Source organism: Lissotriton helveticus, chromosome 10 (genome assembly GCF_964261635.1).
Source record: "Lissotriton helveticus chromosome 10, aLisHel1.1, whole genome shotgun sequence".
Lineage (NCBI taxonomy): Eukaryota > Metazoa > Chordata > Amphibia > Caudata > Salamandridae > Lissotriton > Lissotriton helveticus.
The window spans coordinates 1,047,565,390-1,047,587,330 of record NC_136071.1 but is presented as its reverse complement, the minus strand read 5'-3'; the positions used below and the strand labels follow the sequence as shown (position 1 = coordinate 1,047,587,330).

General features: G+C 43.6%; 1 protein-coding gene across 12 annotated transcripts in view; it reads left to right on the top strand.

The window, feature by feature from the left end:
* NEBL (nebulette) overlaps positions 1-21,941 on the top strand; it is an 874,906-nt gene that overhangs the window by 599,347 nt on the left and 253,618 nt on the right. For 10 of the 12 annotated variants that reach the window (XM_078663756.1, XM_078663754.1, XM_078663752.1 and 7 more), the window contains one exon: positions 20,879-20,983. The exons of the other annotated variants lie outside the window; for them this stretch is intronic. In XM_078663756.1, the coding sequence (XP_078519882.1) occupies positions 20,879-20,983 (105 nt within the window). The remainder of the gene's footprint in view (positions 1-20,878; positions 20,984-21,941) is intronic. 12 annotated transcript variants of the gene reach the window in all.

Below are 21,941 nucleotides of genomic sequence, written 5' to 3'. Positions count from 1 at the left end.
TGTGTGAATATACCAATGTGATTCTGAACCCATGCTTGAGCTACTGCTTACACCTTGTAACACCATTCTATATTTTGTTAGCTGAACTGCCTTCTCGTACTTAATCCAGTTGGATTATGTAGTCGAATATGATTTCTCAGGTGCATTTGCTTTATTAATAGGTTGGCGTCTTTCTGGTTACTAATCATGTGCATTTTATTTTGCCACATAACTTTCAGGGTAGTTGGGAATTTCAACTTTGCATTTGGCCCATTCCTTAAACTTAGTCACCCTCTTCCCCAACTTCCACCTCCTCTCCCTCATGTCTCGGCACACATCTGACTACATGGAGCATGAAAACCCTTTAAACTTTACCTCCTTCATCTTTAGCGCCTTAGCAAAGATTGATTCTTTACCTAGAAAAGTTTGGAAATTGACCGAAATGTTCCATGGTTTTATCCATCTGAGACTCACGTGATGAGGATACCGTGAACTCCCTGGATCCCCGTCTCCAAATCTGCTCGCCTTGTTCCCTCAAAGAGACCTTCCTTAAACAAACTGATCACAATTGTTTTGATATCCTGCCTTGGAATACTCTCTGGGGGGTTATTAATCTGAATGTTATTCTGTCTTGTTTGGTTCTCTAACCTCTCCAATGTAGCCTGAGTAGTTTTTTTTTAAACGCTAAGCTCTTCCAGTTCACAGGAATTTCTTTTGATGTCTGCGATGGCTTTAGACATGTCCCCTTCTAATGTTGCTGGTTTTGATGCCGTGAAGTTCAAATAAAAGCTGTCCAAATTATTCTGTAGCCTCACATCCCAATCTGCGTTCATTTCTTCAGCAAATATATCAGACTTGAGTCGTAAAAGTTTGCATACAACAGGCACTGGGCCTTCTGGAACCAAGACTAAGAAGGCTCAAGATTATCCAACATTTGCCAAGATACCTGTGGCCAATGAGAGGCCCATCTGTCTTGAGTATGTGTGTGAATTATGCTTTAGAGAAAGCAAAAAGAAAGTGTGGCACTGGTGTGAGGATGGGACACTAGTCTGTCGTAAAGCGACCACTTCTTGAGCAACATTGAAGACTTTGACAGTGTGCCACCCATCAAGTGCAGAGCGGAGCTAAACCTTCACCCCGACGTGCAATTAGCATCAGTGAAAGGGGATACACCTTACACAGCAGGATGGATAATGATGTGTAACTCTTGGAGGAGATGGAGTTTGTCCACTATTTTTCTTTTTCAGATGGATAGACTGTCTTTGAAGGCTCATAACAGCATTGTGTATGAAGTGATACAGCTCTGAATAAATCCCACTAAGCTAGTGCTGCAGAGGAGGATGCGCTTGGGATAGAAAATGGTAGTAATGAGTTTGTGGGTTCATGCTGAGGCAAGGGGAGACAGTCCAGTCCTCAGATGCTGATCATGGAATTGTCTAAAGGCAGATCAACTTAAGATTTCTCATCATTGAGGCTTTAAATATAAACTGAGCGGTACAAAAGGGGGTGTTGATGGACGGAGCATCTGAACCAATCAGACACTCACACCCAGTCAACAGATCTTGGTTTAATCCATCACCGTTCTTTAGCCCACTCTGCCACCCCAGTTCAGACATGACCATATGCAAATCAGTCTGACCCTGTGCCTCATGGAACAGTCCAGCCCGAACTGCCAAGCCATGCCTTCCCTGCATCGGAAACAAGCTTCCTAGGACCGGTTTCTGGCATTCCAACCGTCTTCTGCCAGGCTTGCTTGAATCCAGTGGCAAAGTGAGGAAGGGACTCACGTCTGAGCATACCCTCCCAACTTATGGCGAACAAAGCGGTACAAAAGGGGGTGGTGATGGACGGAGCATCTGAACCAATCAAACAGTCACACCCAGTCAACAGATCTGGGTTTAATCCATCACCGTTCTTTAGCCCACTCTGCCACCCGAGTTCAGACATGACCATATGCAAATCAGTCTGACCCTGTGCCTCATGGGAACAGTCCAGCCCGAACTGCCAAGCCATGCCTTCCCTGGACCGGAAACAAGCTTCCGAGGACCGGTTTCTGGCATTTCAACCGTCGTCTGCCAGGCTTGCTTGAATCCAGTGGCAAAGTGAGCAAGGGACTCACGTCTGAGCATACCCTGCCAACTTATGGCGAACAAAGCGGTACAAAAGGGGGTGGTGATGGACGGAGCATCTGAACCAATCAAACAGTCACACCCAGTCAACAGATCTGGGTTTAATCCATCACCGTTCTTTAGCCCACTCTGCCACCCGAGTTCAGACATGACCATATGCAAATCAGTCTGACCCTGTGCCTCATGGGAACAGTCCAGCCCGAACTGCCAAGCCATGCCTTCCCTGGACCAGAAACAAGCTTCCGAGGACCGGTTTCTGGCATTTCAACCGTCTTCTGCCAGGCTTGCTTGAATCCACTGGCAAAGTGAGCAAGGGACTCACGTCTGAGCATACCCTGCCAACTTATGGCGAACAAAGCAGTACAAAAGGGGGTGGTGATTGACGGAGCATCTGAACCAATCAAACACTCACACCCAGTCAACAGATCTGGGTTTAATCCATCATCGTTCTTTAGCCCACTCTGCCACCCGAGTTCAGACATGACCATATGCAAATCAGTCTGACCCTGTGCCTCATGGGAACAGTCCAGCCCGAACTGCCAAGCCATGCCTTCCCTGGACCAGAAACAAGCTTCCTAGAACAGGTTTCTGGCATTTCAGCTGTCTTCACCCAGGCTTGCTTGAATCAAGTGGCAAAGTGAGCAAGGGACTCACGTCTGAGCATACCCAGCCTGGCTGAAGACAGCTGAAATGCCAGAAACCGGTCCTAGGAAGCTTGTTTCCGGTCCAGGGAAGGCATGGCTTGGCAGTTCGGGCTGGACTGTTCCCATGAGGCACAGGGTCAGACTGATTTGCATATGGCCATGTCTGAACTGGAGGGCAGAGTGGGCTAAAGAACGGTGATGGATTAAACCCAGATCTGTTGACTGGGTGTGAGTGTTTGATTAGTTCAGATGCTCCGTCCATCACCATCCCCTTTTGTACCACTTAAATATAAACTGAAGCATGGGATCCAAAAAAGCAAGCTACTGTCCCAGTTGTGCAGAGCTCATGAACTGCTCTGCGTGCAGAAGGTACAATTGCGCAGCTGTTTCCTGAACCAAAAAGCAATGAGAACTTGGAGTCTTTTAGTAGTGGGAATGGATTGGGAACAATGACTTTCCCCGCCCAGAGTCTGTGAAAGTACTTTTCTGCAATTCAAAATATGGACTGTTTTAGTAGATGCTGACAACACAGATTTCAGCAGGAGACTCTTTGCTTAGTCAAAAATAGGATTAATTTCAGTTTCTAATCGTTTAGGCAGAACTGTGTGAGATTGTTGGAAACCGTAGCTTTCTCACAGAAAATAATGTATAATCAACATATACTATCATGTGATGACCCTACGTTTTAATTGTAGAGATTCAGTCAGTCATATTTGTGATGCTATGTGTATGGTTGATTCTTACATATTTCCCAGTGATTTCACCCATTACTCATCACAACATGCTGTACTATCCACCACGCCATCGAAGGAAAAGCTTCCCTCTTTGAATCGCAGCATTTTTGTATGGCAACAAAGCAGAATAAAAGTATTTCGACTGACTAACTGATTCGCAGATTCTTCGGTTACAGACAGTAATCCTGCTGCCCGTGTTCTTCCTTCATCACAGCGATCACAGGGAAAGAGAAAATGATGTATGCTTACGGGGATGGTTCAAGAGGAGGACAGTTGACACATTGCAGGAAACAGATGAATTACTCTTTTGAAAACTCCTATGGTCGCCCCTATCAAGGTTAAACAGGTCAGCAAACTTAGCTGTTGCTAATGTGTACATGTCAGCAATAGCTAAAACTATTCACCTATTAAACATTGGAATGGGCGAGAGAGTAAACATTGTTTCCTGCACATGCTGGTGAAAAAGAAACAGCACAACACGTCACTCTCTATCTGTCACTTTCTATCGGTCACTTTCACATTGGCTGCCCTGGCTTTACCTCAATGTCAAGGGGGACTGAGGAGGCTTGGGTCCTGTCACCATCCGGCCTGGACCGCTCTCAATTGAGTAAACAAACAAAATGGCCGGACAGCCTATGTGGAAATATCGATACACGTCCTGGTACCATGAATTACCAAGAGGGACAGACTTGTGTCTGAAATTACTTTTTTATTTTATAAAAAGGTTTTTGAAAAAGATTTTTTTAAAGCGTCAAAAGACACAACAAATAATTCAACAAATTACATCAACAATACATTACATAAATGCACACAAATGAATGAGATAATCAATCAATGAAATCCAAAAAACAACATTTCTTGGACGGACAACTGTGATATGCCTACAAATAAGTAGTCTATGAGGCACCAATCCTAGATATAATACAAACAAGTGGTCTAGCAGTATGGAACACTGGCCTACTTGTTTAGCATCTGCAAGAAAAAACCAAGTACATTTATACATCAAGTGCTAGAGCAATAGGAATAACATAGAAGCCAATTCACGATTTAACATGCATGATTTCATTCCTATTACGCCTTCCAACATTGGTATCTTGCAGGAAAAAACGTCGACGCGTTTCGAACCCGAGTGTGTTAAAGGGTTCTCATCAGGACATGGATTGGGGGGTCGTTGTCCCTACAACATAATTACAAACATTGTATCAGAGATCGACTAATCCGAAAATACTTCTCGCAGAGACTCACACATATAAAAAATTGGGGTACCTTAGTGACTGGGCGGTTGGAACAATTCCCTGTAATCAAAATAAGGTATAAATCTGCATTAAAATCATGCCTCAACAGTGTCTCTATGTTAAGCAGGTGGACTGCTGCATCCAGAACATACCTTAGTGATGCGCCTAAAGAGGTCACTGGGAAGGGTGCCGGCACACGTGTGTGATACACGAATCCGCGGTCAGAAAGAGCTGAAAAAGCAGGGAGTTCCTGTCAGTGAACCGCATGAGTTACGATATGGTAAAGAAGGTTCATATTAAATCAAACCATACCTTCAAATAACGGGCATGAGTCCCACCATAAGTGCTCGAAAAAGCGGCAGCTGCCGCCTGCACTCGTGCGCTGTTAAAATAAAGAACGAGCGTTTTAGTAAAATGTTCCGGTTCCCTTTCTTTCTAGTCTAAGGGAATACGAATACCATTGTGTATAAACTTACTTCTCTCTCGTGGTTCAAGAGCATAGAGGAAGGCACCCAACTCCAAATTCACCAACCGTTAGTGGCTGAAGGGGGCGTGACTAAGGGCGGTGCATCATGGGAGATGTAGTTCTCGCAGCATCTCGCATCAATGGCAAGAACATTTAGAGAGATAGAGGAGGCATGGATGGATCAATCAGCGCGTTGGTCCAGCGGCTAAAAGATCTTTTTTCTGATCCACATAGCGATGTGGTCTTCCATCGCTACACGATCAGTAACGGGTAGCAGCAAAAACCGGGTGGCAAACAAAATTATAGGTTACTGAATTCGTTCAAGTCATTTAATCCCTCCATAGCAGTGTTGAACTTCAGGATAAGATATGCCTCCTTTTGTGACAGCCGTACATCAGGGTCGCCACCTGCTCCTGGGATATTTTTTATGCTTGCAAGAATGGTCCATTTCAGGTCATTGACCGAGTGTGCCTTCTTCAGGAAATGGGACACCAGTGGGGCTGTCATTACTTTGTTATTTATTCGCGACCTATGTTGAATTATGCGCTGACGCACTTCCTGGGTAGTTTTGCCAATGTAGACCTTGGCGCAGGGGCATGTGATGGCATAGACTGCATACTTGGTCTTACAATTCGTAAAGTCTTCGTGTCGCCAATGCTTTTTTCCATCCGTGAAGTGGCTACCTTCAATCGTGAGGCTACATACTGAACATGTACCACACTTATGGTGTCCTTTCACTGGTCCCATGTTAAAGAGTGTGCTCTGTGTTTCCTTTTTCGGAATGCTTCGAGTAGGAGCAATTTGTTGACCAATGCTCCTGTTTTTCTTCAACGCAAACAGCAGTTTGCCAATCTCAGGGATGATTTACTCGACGAGGTGCCAATTGCTCCGTATGATCTTTTGTACAGGATTGGTGTGTGGTCCGAACGTTGACACGCAGACTATCCTATCCAGGTTTGGTTTAGCCCTCTTCTGCAGCAGCTGTTCTCGAGGAGTCCATCTAGCTCTTTTCATCGAGTGTTTGAGCAATTTGGCTGGGTATCCTCTCTCCTTCAGCTTAGTCGTCAAGGCCTCACCATGTATCATAAAGTCTTCTGTAGAAGAACAGTTCCTTCTGACCCTTAGGTACTGCCCATAGGGTAAGTTGTTTCGCAGACTTTTTGGATGATAGCTGTTGTAGTGAAGGCAATTGTTTTTGTCCGTTTTTTTCTTGAACAACGTTGACTTAAGACCTTCAGGCGTGGATTTGATCTCAACATCCAGGAATGGCATGGTTTTACAGTCATACGACAAGCTGAATTTGATATCTGGACTTCGATCGTTTAGCCAGCCATGGAATTCTTCCAGTGATTGTGGTGTACCATTCCAGATGCACCACACGTCATCTATATACCTCAGCCATTGCCCAATGTGGGCTCTGTACGGATTGTTGTTAAACACGTACTTTTCCTCGTACTGGGCCATAAACAGTATGGCCATTTCTGGTGCAAAGGGACAGCCCATCGCCGATCCCTTAATTTGTAGAAACATCTCATCTTCAAATACGAAAAAGTTCTTTTTTAAAGCCAGAGCTGCCAACCTCACAATCAAATCGGTCGGGACTCTATGTGGACGGGGTCTGGATTCCAGATACATTTCAATCACGTCGACCCCATCTTGCTGTGGAATTTGGGTATCGAGCGACGAGACGTCCATTGTGGCTAACAGTTGTATATTTGGGTCAAATTGCAATCCTTCTGTCTTATTTATGAAGTCCATTGTATCACGTAGATACGATCTTACCTCAGTGACGAATTCTTTCAGAAACACATCTACAAACTTGGAGATAGGCTCCAGCACTGAGTCGCACCCAGACACAATAGGTCGTCCTGGGGATATGTTGGAATCTTTGTGCACTTTTGGAAGAAAGTACAGGTGTGGAGTTCGAGGGAATCGTTTGACTAGGTATTCAGCTTCTTTTGGACCTAGAATTCCACTCTCTCTTGCCTCTTTCACCAATCGTGAAATTTCATGGGTGATTTCCGACGTTGGATCCTGTGTAATACGCCGATACCAGTTTGTGTTGTACACATGGCTTCTTCCTTCGGCCCTGTACATGTCTTTGGACCATAGGACCACCGCCCCTCCTTTGTCCGCCGGTCGGATCACCGCCTCTGGTTGACTTCTCAGTGCGGCAATCGCTTGTCTTTGGTCATCTGATAAGTTTCTCGGAATGAATTGTCTCTTCTTTTCCAAGACATTCAGCGACGAAAGCACCTTTTGTTCGAAGGTGATGATGTTTTTGGCCATGTTGTTGTTTGGGGGACAAAAGGATGATTTGTTCCGCAGGCCGGAAGCTTCCATCTGTGGTTGGTCGGTAGAGTCTCTAAAGAACCATCTAAGCCGGATCTTTCTAAAAAATTCAATTATTTCCAATTTCACTTTAGTGAAGTCAATCCGTGTGTCTGGCACGAATGAGAGGCCCAATTGAAGAAGTTCTTCCTCCGCTTTGGTCAAAATTTTAGTCGAGATGTTGATAATCGAAGAATATTTTTTTACGACTTGTAGTTGCGCTTCCGCGTGGACATTTCCCATTCCGGTTGTTTGAATTTTGCCCGCTGTTGTTGTTGACCTTGCCCTAAAAAAGGACGTTTCTGTTGGTTTCTATTTGATGTTCCTTCCCCTGAGTCTGATTCAGTAGATGTCCCTGAAGAAGAGGTTTCAGAAAAAGTAAGAAATCTTTTTTTGGATCTGCCATGGAAGGTATTGAGATAGCGAGTGGAGTCGGAGCGAGTATAGAAATCTTCTTTCAGATAAGGATAAACCGTTTCCAAATTGAAGGTTTTTTTGTCCTTTTCAAATTTTGTTGTCTTGAAATTGATAGTGTTGTCCTTGAATGTTGTTATTTCCTTCTCTATTTTTTCTAGGAGGAGTTTCGCTTCCGATTCAGTGTGGTTATCTTTTATATTCTGCAATTGTGCCTCGATTTCTTCTATCTCCTTCTGACAGATTCTGTGCGCCGTCTCCACTGTGTGGACCATAAGGTCCCTGCTACATTTGGTGCTGATGCAGCTGAAACCCTTCTTGTACACTGGATCGTCAGTGAAAATGACGGGCACGTTTTTTACCTGCAGACCCCATGGGATTGTTCCAGCTCTTAAATTTGCAAGTAGAAATTGACCGTGCAATTCTGTTCTGATGTGCTTTTTTTGTAACCTTAGAAGTTTGTCTGCCACGTTCTGCTGCTTTGCCGTACCGCTCAGTGTAAGCGATGTGAATAAAGTTGAGTCTGCGAGAAGCTTTTCGATATGCTCTTCACTGAATGACAATGTGTCTTTTTCAGCCATATTATTTATCCAGTAAACCGGATCCTACTAGTGTGGGTACTTTCTAACAATGTAACTAGACTATAAGCCTTACGGGTAGCGACCCGTTCTTTAGCAAAGGGGACTGAGGAGGCTTGGGTCCTGTCACCATCCGGCCTGGACCGCTCTCAATTGAGTAAACAAACAAAATGGCCGGACAGCCTATGTGGAAATATCGATACACGTCCTGGTACCATGAATTACCAAGAGGGACAGACTTGTGTCTGAAATTACTTTTTTATTTTATAAAAAGGTTTTTGAAAAAGATTTTTTTAAAGCGTCAAAAGACACAACAAAACATTCAACAAATTACATCAACAATACATTACATAAATGCACACAAATGAATGAGATAATCAATCAATGAAATCCAAAAAACAACATTTCTTGGACGGACAACTGTGATATGCCTACAAATAAGTAGTCTATGAGGCACCAATCCTAGATATAATACAAACAAGTGGTCTAGCAGTATGGAACACTGGCCTACTTGTTTAGCATCTGCAAGAAAAAACCAAGTACATTTATACATCAAGTGCTAGAGCAATAGGAATAACATAGAAAAATTCATGGTACCAGGACGTGTATCGATATTTCCACATAGGCTGTCCGGCCATTTTGTTTGTTTACTCAATTGAGAGCGGTCCAGGCCGGATGGTGACAGGACCCAAGCCTCCTCAGTCCCCTTTGCTAAAGAGCGGGTCGCTACCCGTAAGTCTTATAGTCTAGTTACATTGTTAGAAAGTACCCACACTGGTAGGATCCGGTTTACTGGATAAATAATATGGCTGAAAAAGACACATTGTCATTCAGTGAAGAGCATATCGAAAAGCTTCTCGCAGACTCAACTTTATTCACATCGCTTACACTGAGCGGTACGGCAAAGCAGCAGAACGTGGCAGACAAACTTCTAAGGTTACAAAAAAAGCACATCAGAACAGAATTGCACGGTCAATTTCTACTTGCAAATTTAAGAGCTGGAACAATCCCATGGGGTCTGCAGGTAAAAAACGTGCCCGTCATTTTCACTGACGATCCAGTGTACAAGAAGGGTTTCAGCTGCATCAGCACCAAATGTAGCAGGGACCTTATGGTCCACACAGTGGAGACGGCGCACAGAATCTGTCAGAAGGAGATAGAAGAAATCGAGGCACAATTGCAGAATATAAAAGATAACCACACTGAATCGGAAGCGAAACTCCTCCTAGAAAAAATAGAGAAGGAAATAACAACATTCAAGGACAACACTATCAATTTCAAGACAACAAAATTTGAAAAGGACAAAAAAACCTTCAATTTGGAAACGGTTTATCCTTATCTGAAAGAAGATTTCTATACTCGCTCCGACTCCACTCGCTATCTCAATACCTTCCAAGGCAGATCCAAAAAAAGATTTCTTACTTTTTCTGAAACCTCTTCTTCAGGGACATCTACTGAATCAGACTCAGGGGAAGGAACATCAAATAGAAACCAACAGAAACGTCCTTTTTTAGGGCAAGGTCAACAACAACAGCGGGCAAAATTCAAACAACCGGAATGGGAAATGTCCACGCGGAAGCGCAACTACAAGTCGTAAAAAAAGATTCTTCGATTATCAACATCTCGACTAAAATTTTGACCAAAGCGGAGGAAGAACTGCTTCAATTGGGCCTCTCATTCGTGCCAGACACACGGATTGACTTCACTAAAGTGAAATTGGAAATAATTGAATTTTTTAGAAAGATCCGGCTTAGATGGTTCTTTAGAGACTCTACCGACCAACCACAGATGGAAGCTTCCGGCCTGCGGAACAAATCATCCTTTTGTCCCCCAAACAACAACATGGCCAAAACATCATCACCTTCGAACAAAAGGTGCTTTCGTCGCTGAATGTCTTGGAAAAGAAGAGACAATTCATTCCGAGAAACTTATCAGATGACCAAAGACAAGTGATTGCCGCACTGAGAAGTCAACCAGAGGCGGTGATCCGACCGGCGGACAAAGGAGGGGCGGTGGTCCTATGGTCCAAAGACATGTACAGGGCCGAAGGAAGAAGCCATGTGTACAACACAAACTGGTATCGGCGTATTACACAGGATCCAACGTCGGAAATCACCCATGAAATTTCACGATTGGTGAAAGAGGCAAGAGAGAGTGGAATTCTAGGTCCAAAAGAAGCTGAATACCTAGTCAAACGATTCCCTCGAACTCCACACCTGTACTTCCTTCCAAAAGTGCACAAAGATTTCAACATACCCCCAGGACGACCTATTGTGTCTGGGTGCGACTCAGTGCTGGAGCCTATCTCCAAGTTTGTAGATGTGTTTCTGAAAGAATTCGTCACTGAGGTAAGATCGTATCTACGTGATACAATGGACTTCATAAATAAGACAGAAGGATTGCAATTTGACCCAAATATACAACTGTTTGCCACAATGGACGTCTCGTCGCTCTATACCCAAATTCCACAGCAAGATGGGGTCGACGTGATTGAAATGTATCTGGAATCCAGACCCCGTCCACATAGAGTCCCGACCGATTTGATTGTGAGGTTGGCAGCTCTGGCTTTAAAAAAGAACTTTTTCGTATTTGAAGATGAGATGTTTCTACAAATTAAGGGATCGGCGATGGGCTGTCCCTTTGCACCAGAAATGGCCATACTGTTTATGGCCCAGTACGAGGAAAAGTACGTGTTTAACAACAATCCGTACAGAGCCCACATTGGGCAATGGCTGAGGTATATAGATGACGTGTGGTGCATCTGGAATGGTACACCACAATCACTGGAAGAATTCCATGGCTGGCTAAACGATCGAAGTCCAGATATCAAATTCAGCTTGTCGTATGACTGTAAAACCATGCCATTCCTGGATGTTGAGATCAAATCCACGCCTGAAGGTCTTAAGTCAACGTTGTTCAAGAAAAAAACTGACAAAAACAATTGCCTTCACTACAACAGCTATCATCCAAAAAATCTGCGAAACAACTTACCCTATGGGCAGTACCTAAGGGTCAGAAGGAACTGTTCTTCTACAGAAGACTTTATGATACATGGTGAGGCCTTGACGACTAAGCTGAAGGAGAGAGGATACCCAGCCAAATTGCTCAAACACTCGATGAAAAGAGCTAGATGGACTCCTCGAGAACAGCTGCTGCAGAAGAGGGCTAAACCAAACCTGGATAGGATAGTCTGCGTGTCAACGTTCGGACCACACACCAATCCTGTACAAAAGATCATACGGAGCAATTGGCACCTCGTCGAGGAAATCATCCCTGAGATTGGCAAACCGCTGTTTGCGTTGAAGAAAAACAGGAGCATTGGTCAACAAATTGCTCCTACTCGAAGCATTCCGAAAAAGGAAACACAGAGCACACTCTTTAACATGGGACCAGTGAAAGGACACCATAAGTGTGGTACATGTTCAGTATGTAGCCTCACGATTGAAGGTAGCCACTTCACGGATGGAAAAAAGCATTGGCGACACGAAGACTTTACGAATTGTAAGACCAAGTATGCAGTCTATGCCATCACATGCCCCTGCGCCAAGGTCTACATTGGCAAAACTACCCAGGAAGTGCGTCAGCGCATAATTCAACATAGGTCGCGAATAAATAACAAAGTAATGACAGCCCCACTGGTGTCCCATTTCCTGAAGAAGGCACACTCGGTCAATGACCTGAAATGGACCACTCTTGCAAGCATAAAAAATATCCCAGGAGCAGGTGGCGACCCTGATGTACGGCTGTCACAAAAGGAGGCATATCTTATCCTGAAGTTCAACACTGCTATGGAGGGATTAAATGACTTGAACGAATTCAGTAACCTATAATTTTGTTTGCCACCCGGTTTTTGCTGCTACCCGTTACTGATCGTGTAGCGATGGAAGACCACATCGCTATGTGGATCAGAAAAAAGATCTTTTAGCCGCTGGACCAACGCGCTGATTGATCCATCCATGCCTCCTCTATCTCTCTAAATGTTCTTGCCATTGATGCGAGATGCTGCGAGAACTACATCTCCCATGATGCACCGCCCTTAGTCACGCCCCCTTCAGCCACTAACGGTTGGTGAATTTGGAGTTGGGTGCCTTCCTCTATGCTCTTGAACCACGAGAGAGAAGTAAGTTTATACACAATGGTATTCGTATTCCCTTAGACTAGAAAGAAAGGGAACCGGAACATTTTACTAAAACGCTCGTTCTTTATTTTAACAGCGCACGAGTGCAGGCGGCAGCTGCCGCTTTTTCGAGCACTTATGGTGGGACTCATGCCCGTTATTTGAAGGTATGGTTTGATTTAATATGAACCTTCTTTACCATATCGTAACTCATGCGGTTCACTGACAGGAACTCCCTGCTTTTTCAGCTCTTTCTGACCGCGGATTCGTGTATCACACACGTGTGCCGGCACCCTTCCCAGTGACCTCTTTAGGCGCATCACTAAGGTATGTTCTGGATGCAGCAGTCCACCTGCTTAACATAGAGACACTGTTGAGGCATGATTTTAATGCAGATTTATACCTTATTTTGATTACAGGGAATTGTTCCAACCGCCCAGTCACTAAGGTACCCCAATTTTTTATATGTGTGAGTCTCTGCGAGAAGTATTTTCGGATTAGTCGATCTCTGATACAATGTTTGTAATTATGTTGTAGGGACAACGACCCCCCAATCCATGTCCTGATGAGAACCCTTTAACACACTCGGGTTCGAAACGCGTCGACGTTTTTTCCTGCAAGATACCAATGTTGGAAGGCGTAATAGGAATGAAATCATGCATGTTAAATCGTGAATTGGCTTCTATGTTATTCCTATTGCTCTAGCACTTGATGTATAAATGTACTTGGTTTTTTCTTGCAGATGCTAAACAAGTAGGCCAGTGTTCCATACTGCTAGACCACTTGTTTGTATTATATCTAGGATTGGTGCCTCATAGACTACTTATTTGTAGGCATATCACAGTTGTCCGTCCAAGAAATGTTGTTTTTTGGATTTCATTGATTGATTATCTCATTCATTTGTGTGCATTTATGTAATGTATTGTTGATGTAATTTGTTGAATGTTTTGTTGTGTCTTTTGACGCTTTAAAAAAATCTTTTTCAAAAACCTTTTTATAAAATAAAAAAGTAATTTCAGACACAAGTCTGTCCCTCTTGGTAATTCATGGTACCAGGACGTGTATCGATATTTCCACATAGGCTGTCCGGCCATTTTGTTTGTTTACCTCAATGTCAGCATGTTAATTTTCTGCACAGCCTATTACATTTAATGGGAGAGAAATGATGCGGACATCTCAGTTTACACATGGAGTACAAAGCCACGAAGGGAAAAGATTCCACAGAACAGAAGACAGGAGGAGCAGAAATAAAAGAAGCTCTACAGAAGAGAAAGGTCCATTAGTTGCAATTGCAGCGTGACTGTGCATGGACGTGTAAGCAGGGATCCTTAGTGTTAGATTGCAGGTCATCAGTGGTGGGCAGTGATTATTATCATTATTTTAATTACAAACATATCGGAGCAGTTACACTGCATGGCCTTGCACCAAGACATGGTTTATTCTTTCCTGAAAAAACCACACACAACGGTGTCATACTTTAATGACCTCTTTAGAGAGGCTTGAGGGTGAGGCTTTGGGATGAAAAAGAGTATGGACAGATAAAGGACTGAAGGAGCTCAGATCTCCGACCTGCAACAAGTAGTGAAGAAAGTATTGAGAATGCATAGGCTAGTAAGTATGACAGTAAGTAGGTATGAGTTTGGGTTAAGGAAGCTCAAACCTGCTGTCTGTACAAGTCACGTGAAGCTGTATAGCAAAGTGGTGCTTGGTCATGAAATGCCCCAGAGATACTGCTTTTTTGCCTAGTGCCCTAAACAATGCTGCTGCATCCTGCATGGTTTGCAAAACCTATAAAATCACAAATATAATAAAAACAAGCATTGGTCTATGCAAGAAAATATGCTACAACCAAAAGAACTAGAATAAAATAAGTGCCCCACACAGGAACCAATGAAAGCCAGGAAAGAGAGGGGGTGGTATGTAAATCCTTTGCGGGCCATACGTAAAAAACAAGTCCACTCCCCCCTAAAAGGAAGCACAAACCAAGCATGTTTCTTACTAGAAAAAGCCCAACTGATGGTGGAGGTTGAAAAGTGCAAAAAGCCTAATAAAAAAATAAAAGCAACAGAGCGGGGCCACAGTGGGGGAGACAACAGTAAAAAAGACACCAGTAAACTGGGGCATTAAGAGGAGGTGGGAGGAAGAAAGTTATATTTGAATGTAAGTAGCTATTGTGTTGAAAAAACACCACAGGCAAACAGAAACATCAGGAAACGAAGAAAAACATTGTCACCCAAAGAACAGATAAAGAACCATAGCGGATTATTGCCCTGTGAGAGAAAGGAGGGGCAAAGAGGCAGGACTGACCACTAGCAAGCAAGGGTTTTTAAAGGACACTGACATTGACAAATCAAAAGCAATAGCAAGAAAGGGTATTGACTTGACGCCCACAGACAGACTACAGCAGGTCTCGAAAAGCCAGCACATGTGCTGTCTAGCTCGACCTAAAAAACAAACCCGGAATTGCTATTTAGAAAAGGAAAATATGGGTTTGTATAGCAATATTCTTGATTTCACTAATTCAGTTCACTTTGTTAGAATGTTCTTAGTTCTGTCTACGGATCATTTTTATTTTGTCAAGAATTGTGTTTTTAGGGAGCTATTCACTTTTGTAAAGAAATGATTCTGTTTTGCTATTTCCAGGGCAAATTGTATTGAATATGGTGAGAGTAATGGTCAAAGCGCTGAAGAAAACTTCCCAATGTCCATTTTTTGTAAATGAGTTTCTCCTAGACCTGGAAAATAAAGTGGCAATACTATATGGTATCCTGGCACAGGGCAGGTGCAGCCTTTAAAATGTATTCCTGAAGCAATTGACGCATATCCTTGACAGTTCCAGTGCGCTCAATTCTCTTGACAGATGGTTTAATCACTTCAGCTATAGTTTAATTACATAATGCAAAAAGTAGAATTATTTTAAACTAATTTCTTGAAAATGTTAACACTGGTAGCAGTAAATGTATTTTTCTGAAACGTTATTTGCTTCTTAACGTTCCATTGCCCTCTGACATGCAGGGCACCTTTCAGTGCATGCCTTCTCTTTCTATTATAAACATAAGCCTACCACTTTTTCAGCCAATGTTCCTCAAGGATCAGAAGTAGATCCTTAACTTTTTTGTTTTTTTTCTCTCATCCCATCCATTTAATACATCATTTCCAATGTTTTCAGAAATATTATTTTCCTTCACAACTTTTAGACCCTAGCCAATCCAACTACACATAACCGTACTTTGACCTTCCCTATTTCTGCCACTGTCCTGACCAAGTTACTCGAAATTGGCTATTTTTTTCTCAAACCTTATGATGTCTTGTCTTTGGACCATAATGTGGCTATCACAATGGGTACTTCAACTGGTCACTAGTTGTATGTCTGCCAAGGTCTTTTTCTCTGTATTGTCAATGGAGATAGGTCCTACAACCCGTCCTCTACTAATAACTGGACCAGGTTTGCCATTTGTTCAATTGAGCATTAGCAGCTCCACTGGAATTATACAAATTGTGCTGCCAAGGCATTTTCTGCATAACAATGGATTTGCCACCTTTGACACCTAATCGATCTCCCGCTGCATAATTGTACATTTTTAATTTAAAACAAATTGTTGATTTCTTAAGCAGATCAAAAGTTACTAGCAATAGGACGACACACATTGCCTGCCGCGCAGTGGAAAGCCCTTTCCAAGGATGACTGTTCACCTTTCACATACTTATTTCCCTATTTGGGTGAGAAACTGGTACTATCGGGGTTAAATATTTGCCTAAAGAGCGTTAACATCTTTAAATATGTCAAAGTTATTAAGCAATACTATCACAAAGCGTACTTCATTACTTCGCATATTTGCCTTTTCTTGCTGCATAATTTAGTCAACCCTATCGTATAATTTGATCCACCACTTTCACATAAATCGAGTGGCCCTGGGCATTAGCGATTAGAAGCTGGCTTTTGACGGTCGAGTGCCCCACCACTGTCTCCAGCTCCGCAGGTTTGTGGCGACACAAAGAGAAACCGAGAGGGAGAGAGTTTGGAAACAAAAAGACTGAGGGGCATATTCTCAAGAACGGCGTTAAAATTATCGCAGGTTTAGCGGCAGAAAACTGCAGCTAAAGCGTCGATAATGGGCTTGATAATATGCCCTGGAGAAGCCCATGTTCACCCTAGAACAAGGACTTCTATTGGAATTCTCCATGGCATATTATCAAGCCCATTATCGCCGCTTTAGCGGCAGTTTTCTGACACTATATTCGCGATAATTTTCAACGCCGTTCTTGATAATATGCCCCAGAGAGATGTAGGGGCACATTAACCAGGAACAGGGAGAATTAACGCTAAGGGCGCTTAGCGTTAATTTTTTTAACGCCCGCTATTGTTGGATAATATCGCCTGGTTATCGCGTTATTAACAACGCTATCCTCCTAGGCCAGTGGTTCCCAAAGTGTGCGCCGCGGCGCCCTGGTGCGCCGTGATTAGAAGCCAGGGGCGCCGCATCACAGTGCAGGATGTGGGTCGTAGAAACTGCAGCCACAAATCTTCCCCCTCCTTTGTGCTGCCAGGTCAATTGATCACAGCCCTCGCCCTCTGCATCTGAATGGCTCCATTAAGGGCTGCGCTCATCAGCCCCAGCGCCTTACCTGCTCCTGCTGCCCCAGTGACTAGCTGCTCATTACCATATCTGTGCAGATAAGGCTGCCAGGGTGTGGGGTGGGGGGGGGGGCTCTGTGATTACAGCTAATGGGCCATCACTCCCTCGATCAAGGGCGCCTCTTTAATCGGACCCCCAGGGGGGCTGGGCCAGATAGAAACATCTCCGGCCTTTGAGAAGAGTAGAGTTAAACGAGGCACACCTCGGAAATGCACGGCAGAGAGGTTTGTGCTGTGTGTCTGCTGTGAGACAGGGAGGCTTGCTTGTTGTGCACATGCTGTATGGTTTTCGAGAAAGCAAAGCTTGCACTGTCTGTCTAATTTCCATCTGTCTTTATCAGAGGATAGCTTGCACTACTGCTGTTCTGTTGTACTTGTTCTGTGGGGAAGGTTAATGCCTACGCCTGTTGCCCAATCTGTACCTTTTATGTGAGGGCAAGACACTAGCACTGTTGATGCTGCAGTTGTATCTATTTTGTGAGGAAGAGAAGCTTGCACGGTAGCACCTGGTGGTGTACCTGTTCTCTATGTGTGAGAGAAACCCTAGTGCCATTCCTCCTGCTACTGCCAACTGTCCTTTACCTATTCCTTATTTTAGGGAAGCATATACTGCTTCCCCGCATGCTGTGCCTGTGTTGTGCATTAGAAAGATGTGGTATACATCTTTTCACTATACAAAGGCCAAACAAGCGGTATTGTTGGTGCTTGGTTGAATGCATGATGTGAATGAGAGAGTGAATCATCACAAAATGTAATTAAAGCCTAATTTTCGTTTTGCCCTTAACCAAGCACAGTTTTTGAAGTGGCCCAATAGTTGTGTGACATTTTATTATCTGCCATGTGCCTCTAGGTCATGTGTGATATCTTCAGCCAATTCTGGCTTTGTAGCCAATATCATTTTGCAAATTGGGATGTATGAACCGATAATGTGTGTCAATGCTGAAACGTGAAAAAATATACTCCACGATTGCATGCCTTTGCGAGTAAGATTCTTCAAAACAGATCGGAGGCGTGTTCACAACTAGTGGAGTTATGTGGATCAAAGTCCAACAGTCTGTGTATACTTTTATGTTTTCAAAAACTCTGCCCTCCAAAGGAATTGGCAAAAAGAATAAATGTGATAGTATATCTGTTGTGTTTTATTGATTTGGTCACACAGACTTAAAATAGGTTACCAGGTTAAGGTCCCTGCTGCAATAGGATGGGCATGTGATTTTGAGAGCTTTGGGGACCCCGAACTGTTCATTGATCTAAAATCGCACACAAATGTTTCCACATTAGCATTGCTAACTAAGGCCACCAGTATTACCCTGCGTGTCACCTGAAAGGAAGGTACCCTTGGGAAATGCCAACTTGTCATTTTGCTGTGCCCGCAGCAGTCTTTGAGAGGATGCGGCAATCGGGGATGGAGGGGCTTAGACTTTGCGAGTTCGTTTCATGTGGAGTGTGATCACTGCTTACCTGGGAGAGCTGCCTCTCCCCGATGAGGTTAGGCTCCAGCTGCAGATCTGAAACAGTGACTCGACTTGCCCAGTGCATGCAACTCGAGTACACCCAAGAGCATGAATGTTGTATTTGGCACGCCCAATAAAAATGGTGGGGAGCCACGGCCAACTGCCAATTAGGTCAAGGGAGCCACGGGTCAAAAAAGTTTGGGAACCACTGTCCTAGGCGATAAAAAATCCAGCGATAGCGGCATTTTGGGAGCATTTTGGGAGGTTATCGCTGGTAATGCAGCAATAAAACTACAAGGATAGGGATATTCTTGTTGATAGCCCCTGGTGGACTTAGCCATGTAATCCACATCCCATTGGATTACTTGGCTAAATCTGACAATTAGCAGATGCAAAAAAGCAGCGTTAACCGTGGTTAGCGCTGCTTTTTTTGTCGCTAACAGGGTTGGCGGGAAGCTTGATAATAGGAGAAATGTTGCTTAGCGACATTTCTCTTATTATTTTGCTCTGGACCGCCCACTTTGCATCTCATTAGAGATGCAAAGAGAAGCGTAGTGAAAAAGGGTGCTAACATGCGATTATTTATGTTAGCACCGTGTTGTTAACAGGGCAATATTTTTATCTCTGAATCTTTGGCTTTTAAAGCCAAAAAAGCGGAGATAAGGCCCTTGTTAATATGCCCTGTAGAAAGATTGGAAAGACAGATATAGGAAGAGGGAGGGAGCTGGACTGAACATTTTGGCCAGGCTACTTCTGTTCAATTTCGGGGCCTGATTGATAACATCTCTTTTCATTACACATCTTCAAATTCTCGGCCTCACTGGTGGACATCAAAGTGACACTTGCTTAGGCAGATACACCCTATCCAAAATCTGATCTGTTAAATAGTATCCCTTTTACCTGATTGGTCTTGAAACCCAACTTTCATATTCCTAGGGCCTCATTTATGAAAAGTGGCGCATCGCTGCGAGAAAACAGCGATGCGGCACTTTTCATTACGCCCTCCTTGCGACCCCAATGATGCGTCATATTTACAATATGACGCATCATTGCACAAGGACTTACAGATATGTCAGTATTTCTGGCGTATCTGTAAGCGCAAAAGTGACGCATTGCTGGAGTGTGCCACAAAAGTGACGCAACTCCAGCAATGCGTCCTTTCACTTGGGGAAAGCCCCATGTGAAAGGGCTTGCGTCAGTCTTACGCCTGCTGTGAGGCAGGCGCAATATTTTGACGCAACAGCGTCCCAAAAGTGACGCAGTGAAATCTCATAGATTTCACTGCGTCACTATTACGAGGCTTTTTGCGGGGGAACGCCCCCTCTGCATACATTATACCTGACGCAGGTATAATGTAGCGCAGGGGTTTACAAAGTGACGCATCTGGTTAGATGTGTCACTTTGTAAATAGTGCGCAACAGGAGGCATGTTTTACGCCACCGATGCGTCACAAAAAGTGACGCATCGGAAGCGCAAAACTGGCGCAAGGCCTCATAAATGAGGCCCCTGGTTTCCACTGGCCTGCATTGCTCGGCGGGAACAGGAGAACCACGTGTCACAGAAAAATATGCTGCAGCCGGAAAATGCAAGTAGCTCACATGCTCCTTCTTTACCAGGAACCCGTGCTTCCCCTCTGCCCGGGGTACACTCTCCCTCCATCTCTCTATGGCTAAATGATCAGTCGTCTGCCTAGTTGTGTGTGGCAGGTCAATGTCGCCTTTTTAGGGTGTTCAGTTCTTACTGTTGCATTTTGGTTAACCTCTGACTTTACACCAATGCGAAAGCTCTGAAAGATTTGACAAATTCCACTATTTATTATTATATTATTGGTTAATGGTCACATTAAAGTACGTGACATTTTTTGTTACGTACACATCTGCGCGATATGGCACAAAAAGATGCCGTACTTTTAGTTTGCACCGTTTGTTATGCAAAATGGTCCGGCGCCTCGTAAACAGCCTTTGTAAGTTTTTTGTATTCATTTTTGTCACTTTTATGCAATGCTTCTTAACAAAGCTTGTTGTTTTAATGTTAGCCTCATAGGAGACTGGTGCCACCTAGTGGTCAAGTATCTCTTAAAGTTATTGCTATGTCAGTGTAAGTTAGTAAATGCAGTTACACATTATAATTACTTCTCTCGTGTTATCTATTGTTGATACAGGTGATATACAAAAAAGACATCCAACAAATGCACGAGCCAACACTAGACCTGCCAAACATGCTCTACTTGGAACATGCCCTGAAGACCAGTCGGATGCAAAGCAGTGTAAGTTCCTGTGAATATGGGCAGTCTGGTGAAGCTAGAAGGTACCTCGCTGCTATCACCGCATGTTTAAGGAGTGTCGCAGTGTATGAACGCAAGCATGTCTTTTTTTGAAAGCAATGAAAACATGATTAATTTCCAGTTGTGACAACTGTAGCACTTTCTGTCAGTGAAAATATAAAAGGCAAGAACACTGATTTACTTAACTTGCAAGGACAAAGGACTTGTTTTTTGGTATAGACGCTATGGCTCTCCTGTCTCAAAACGTTAAGAAGAACTACTCTTCTTACATATTCTATGCTTTATGGTTGTGATAAAGTTGTCTTTTGACTGACGGACTACTCTTCTCATCATAACATGGGAGAGTTTTGCTAAATAGAAAGACTGCATTCTGCACGAATGGATGGACCACACGTCCATGAGCGCCTCCTCTACTCGCTGTTGCAGGAAGAGGAAAATTAGAAACTATGCAGAATCAATCACTCCAGTACACAGGACAGGGAACGGTACCTCCACCTAGCTGTCTCCATCAAAGCAGAGGTGCTAAAAAAAATCCCTCTGACAGTGTACTACTATTAGGGTCCTTACAGAACATGAAGCAAGTGAGGGGAGGAGGGACTTTGAGGTGGCCCCCATTCGGTCCAGGGCGTATGAATGTCTGTGAGATATGTGAGACTTAGAGGCTTCTCCTCCCATTCTTCAGAGGGACCCCATTATTTAATCACTGACTTACATCGTTACAGAAAACGATGCTGCAAGAAACGGGCCTAAATTAATAGGAAGGCAACATGCTCTCAGTACACTTCTGAGACCCATCAATTATAGAACGTATTTCACATACTTTTTTAAGAGTAAGTTATGTCTTCTTTTGCTCACAACACTTTAAGGGTTGTTTAAAAAAAAAAGCTCAAACTTCACTTAAAGAAGTAATATACTGCTCATGACCTTGCTCGTGACATCA